The 5,289-nt window shown below is 41.4% G+C and overlaps 1 protein-coding gene across 1 annotated transcript; it reads left to right on the top strand.

Annotated features, from left to right (window-relative positions):
* The first annotated feature begins 334 nt into the window (after positions 1–334).
* prmt6 (protein arginine methyltransferase 6) lies at positions 335–2,800 on the top strand. Its single transcript, XM_080514644.1, has one exon. It carries the CDS (start codon positions 337–339, stop codon positions 1,387–1,389), a length of 1,053 nt encoding a protein of 350 aa, XP_080370770.1. The 5' UTR covers positions 335–336; the 3' UTR covers positions 1,390–2,800.
* Positions 2,801–5,289: the final 2,489 nt, after the last annotated feature.

Below are 5,289 nucleotides of genomic sequence, written 5' to 3'. Positions count from 1 at the left end.
ATTTGTTTTACTGTTATGCAGGGAACTGGTGTGAATTTAAATCATTAGTTTTTTACATTTTCGTTTTGATGCACAGCTGAATAAAACACCCATGTTTCAAAAAACATGTTTACCACATGATGTGGCTCAAAACCGTTACTTGACTGCACAGAAACTCAAATCTACGCCATTTTCTTCTGACCATGAACGCCACATTCCCAACTACCAGTGGGAGATGTAGTCCAATTGGCTTGTTTTCGTTTTTAAAGTGCGGCGAAGAGAACTACAAGACCCAGATTTCCAGAACCGGAAGTACTTCAACAAAACGCTGCTTGTGTGTAACGCCGGACTGCAGAAATGTCTCATGTGGTAAAAAAGAGAAAATTGGATAAAACCCGCCAGGACCGGCTCTATTTCGACAGCTACACCGATGTGACGATCCACGAGGAAATGATCGCGGACCACGTCCGGACCAGCACCTACCGGAACGCGATCACGCGGAACGGCGAGTCCTTTCAGGGCAAAGTTGTGCTGGATGTGGGGGCAGGAACCGGCGTGCTGAGCATCTTCTGCGCCCAGGCCGGAGCCAGGAAGGTGTACGCCGTGGAGGCGTGCTCCATCGCCGAGCAGGCGGTGAAGATCGTCAAACTCAACGACCTGGAGGACAAGGTGGAGGTGGTGCGGGGCACGGTGGAGACCGTCGACCTGCCGGAGATGGTGGACGTGATCGTGAGCGAATGGATGGGCTACGCGCTGCTGCACGAGTCCATGCTCAACTCGGTGCTGTACGCCCGGGACAAGTGGCTGAAGCCCGGCGGGCTGATCCTGCCGAACCGGGCCGAGCTCTACATCGCGCCCGTCATGGACCCGGTGGTGGAGGACCGCCTGCACTTCTGGTACACCGTCAAGGACCAGTACGGCGTGGACATGTCGTGCATGTCGGACTTCGCGCGCGGCTGCATCATGAACTCGGACATCACCGTGACCAACGTGAACTTGGAGGACGTGCTGTCCCACCCGGCGCGCTTCGCGGAGCTGGACCTCAACACGGTGACCGTGGAGGAGCTGCGGGCGCTGAAGGGCCACTTCCGGTGCGAGTGCTTCGGCTCGGCGGCCGTGAACGCTTTCTGCGTCTACTTCACCGTCACGTTCCCCTGCGGGGCGGACAAGCCGCTCGTGCTCTCCACGTCCCCGTTCAAGCCGGAGACGCACTGGAAGCAGGCCGTCCTCTACCTGGACGCCCCGGTGCGCGTGGAGCAGGACACGCCGGTCACCGGCGAGGTCAGCATGTTCCCCTCCGAGGAGAGCGCGAGGTTCGTCTGCGTCCGCGTGGACTTCACCGTGGGGGAGCACAAGAGGCAGTCCAAGACTTTTTCTATCCCCGACTGGAGCTACGAGCCTCAGCTTTAATGTGACCAACCAGGGTCCTGCTATTTCGCTTTCTTCCTGTAAAGAATGAAGAACAAGCTCAGAGAAGAGCTTAGAATCTGTCAAAAAATAAATAAAAAATACTGAATCTCACCCAGTGAGCTTCAAATCCACTCACCTCTCTAATATAAACTAGTTGTTACAGTAAAAGTTTATCTACAGTGAATATTCTAACTTAAGTTGGGTTTTTTTTTAACATTCATACCTGCTCTCATACCTCACAAATAACACATGCTATGAAAAATACCCCTCAAGCATTATTTTCACCTTTTTAACAAAACAATTTCAACAATCGCCTTACCAATAAATTACAAAATATCTTGTTCTTGTATCTAATATACGTCAAGCAATTCCCATAACTGAAATTAATTATAATTTGTTCTTCAGAACTAAAAACAAAGTAGCCCGAGTAATTCGATTCAAATGCAATGCAAGTCTTGTGTACTATTGAGTGCATTCAAAACAGTGTTTGACCTCATGAGTCTGAATAAATCTGGTCAAGATTCAAGGGTGTGGAGCCCGTTTGGATTGTGTCGGATTAATTTGGACACATGCTGGAGACATCTGATATTCTGATAAAATTCAATCATGAATATTGTGTGGAATCTCACCAAAGCGTTGCATTCAAATGAGTATTAGTCCGATATATTGAGTTGGACTGGCCACAGTCAGGCAGGAGGCTGCAGGTGTTTGCCTTTTTGGCTTCTTGCTTGCTTAGTTTTTGATCCAATTTGGCTCATTAGGTTGAGTTAAAACTAAGATGCACTGTCATCTGCTTGCAGGAATGACTGACTTCATGGTAACTTTTTTTTTCCCCCCGCAAAATCACAGTGTCAAGTTTTTCAAAATGTAGAAATTAAAAAAAGAGAAGTTTTTTTTTTTAGTATTGTAGCAGGCCGAATCATGTATGACTATTGATCTAGCTCTCCGTTTGACTGAAAACATTACCTAGTTACCGATGAGTCATTTCTTGTCTGTCATTGTTCAGATTTTGAGACTGTATTTGTTTTTGTTTTTTTTGACTTCTCAGTTGGGGGTCATAAAAAGTATGTACGTGCTGTGATTTATACTGAAAAATTGAAATAAATGACTGCTTTGGGTCTGAAAGTCCCATATTTCATAAAAAAAATGATAATAGTGACTGAAGAATCATGATTTTTAAATTACTTTGTTTTATCATGTTCCCATCCTTGTCTATTTCTTGATCTAAATTCATTTAGTTGCCTTCCAATTCTTCCAACCATTCATTGGGTTTATATTAATTTCAAATGTAATTAAGCTAAAACTGTACAAATCATACAACCGTGAAAAGTCATACTATAATATACATGTCTGTAAACTTAAAGACATTCAGAGAATACAACCAAAGAAGACAGACATGTTTTGAGCTTGAGTGCGGCGGTCCCTGGTTTGATTCCTGGTGGCAATAAAACTCACCCTGTACTCTACGTGTTGCACTGGCTTGTCATGGTTTTTCCTGTCATAGGGAGCAGCCCCAACTCTTACCAACACAATACAACCTCGAGTAAACTCCATTATCAGCTCTGTTACCATTTCTTTATAGACAATTGTACTTGGACAACCCTAACCCTAAGTAGCTAAAATATTTTAATATCCTCTCAGTATTTGAGAATATGTAGCTTTCAAAATAGTGCAGTGGACAGACAGATGTGTAAAATACAATGTTTAGTAGTAATACCAACAAGGAAGAAAAAAAATTATGTAATATATTTTAGTCAGAAATTAAATCTTTGGTTGCGTTCACCCAGATGTGTTCGATTCAGAACTGAGTCCAGTTTTCTTTCCAAACCCGAAATGCAAGACGATCTGCTCACAGAAACTTAAAAAGAATAAGTACCCAGTTCAATTAGCGGTCAGTATTGACATGTGATTAATGAAAGTTGCAATCTCATCGAACAATCATAAAGAAATTCTATTTCCTTCTGCAGCCTTGAACGTGGGTCTCTTCTCTTTCTGGAGACGTGCGCTGCAACTCATGTGATTAATTATTAAACCCCTTCTCTCCTCGTTGATTAATCTTCACAAAACTCATCTACGTTCATCAAAATTGCATATTTTGATTTTAATCCCAAAAAATTCTGCCTTATGCCTTCAGGTTCACTTCGATTCAACTCTTCACCTCCTTTCAGTTCACATGGAGTTGTGAATATGGAAATTGACCCATCCTCTACAACTTCATGTAGCCTAATGTTAATTTACTGCTGTCAACACTGTAATGAAGGTAATTATCACAACAAAACTGAATATTGGTATTTCAGGTGTGTGACATTTAGAACTGATGTGGTGATGAACTACAGTACAGTTCTCGAGGCACCAAAGTAGCAGGCAAACAGATATAATGCTGGTGGACGGAGAGTTTCATTTTAATAAAAAAAACAAACTCTGGGCTGTTTTCCACTGGTACCAAGCCAGCCCTACTCGACCACGATGTCGGCAGAGTCATCTGAGCTTTTCCCTGTCGTGTACAAGTAATCACCCTAATAGGATGTCGAGCGTACATGCATTAGATATCAGCTAAAATAATAAAATAGGATTTTTTTTAAATATATTTATTAATAATTACAAAATGTGGATTGTTCTGAGCGTGTGTCACGGTGTTTCTGTTCCACTGGTGCCCCTGTTAACTGGTGACTTCTGCCACCAGCCAAATATGTAAGAATAAGAATTTACGTATTTTCAGTATGGCTTTTATTAGGGAAGCATCAATACCAGTGTTGGGTGACATCAATATCAAATGTAACATTTATCTGGTTAATTTGCTTGGAGAGTGTTCCCATGCTATCATAATAATTCGCCATAATCTTCAATCTATTGCAAACTAATACAACATGGTGATCCAAAAAGTACATTAAAAGAAAAAAGGAATACAAATCAAACCTTGAACTGTAAACTTTGAGAACATTTGTAACGCATAAAGGAAAAACACTCGATGCTGCTCGGCCTCTTCTGTGCATACTAGCAGCCGCCGTCACCTACATCCACTCTGAGGCAGTTCTTTTGTCTTAACAACAGTTTAATTGCCTTTGAAGGTCAACATTTGGGAAACAGCATTTATAGTTACTAGAAAATCAATTTTTACAAACAGTTCAAGACACTAACATTGACGCAGGGTGTTGGCTGACACTAATGTCATATGTCAAGTCTTTAGTTTCTATTGATTCAAAGTTGGGGAGACTTCAACCCTCCTGTGGTCACTTCTCCCAGATTACTGAGCTCTGGTCATATTTACGATATTACGATCTTCAGCTGGTTGATAGCTAGATGTGTTTATTAAGATCATTTTCACTAAGTCACAAAGTGCTTTACCTTAAGAAAAACAAAGCAATGCAACACAGAGAAGAGTGTTGGTTCAATAAATGCACCGGGAGAACCAGAAGATGTCAATAATAAGATGCACGATTAAATCAAAAACAAAAGAGAGAACACTGAAAATTAATTTAAGGAGCAGTTTTTTTTTAAGATACTGTTGAAGTCATTTAGTGTCTATGAGTTCCATAGAGCTCTTGTATGTGATTTATATTTAAAATGTACAACTAATGCAATGCTAGTATTTATCATGTTCTTGCATAATGATTTTTATATCATGAAGTTGTAATGCAGTTGTAAAGCTTGGTTTGATAATATTTAAATAATTGTCACACTTTTTGGCTCTTCTATCTGATATCCTTTCAATTTTAAACTCCTCCCCATAATAATCATTACTTTTGTAGATACCATGTTGTTTCCATGTGTCTGTTTTCTATTCTATGGGCAATTTTAAGTTGCTAATCCGTTTTGAAGTGTAGGAGGAAGAGCAAGTCACAGAACGTAACTCTTGTCAGTGAGAGTAATTAAATCCTCAGGTTATTAGTTCCATCATCG

The sequence above is a fragment of the Blennius ocellaris genome, assembly GCF_963422515.1.
Source record: "Blennius ocellaris genome assembly, chromosome: 19".
Taxonomy (NCBI): Eukaryota; Metazoa; Chordata; class Actinopteri; order Blenniiformes; family Blenniidae; genus Blennius; species Blennius ocellaris.
This window is presented reverse-complemented; position numbering and strand designations above follow the sequence as displayed.

Excerpts from the sequence above, each read along its gene's own strand:
- prmt6 (XM_080514644.1), top strand. The coding sequence starts at position 337 with ATGTCTCATGTGGTAAAAAAGAGAAAATTGGATAAAACCCGCCAGGAC.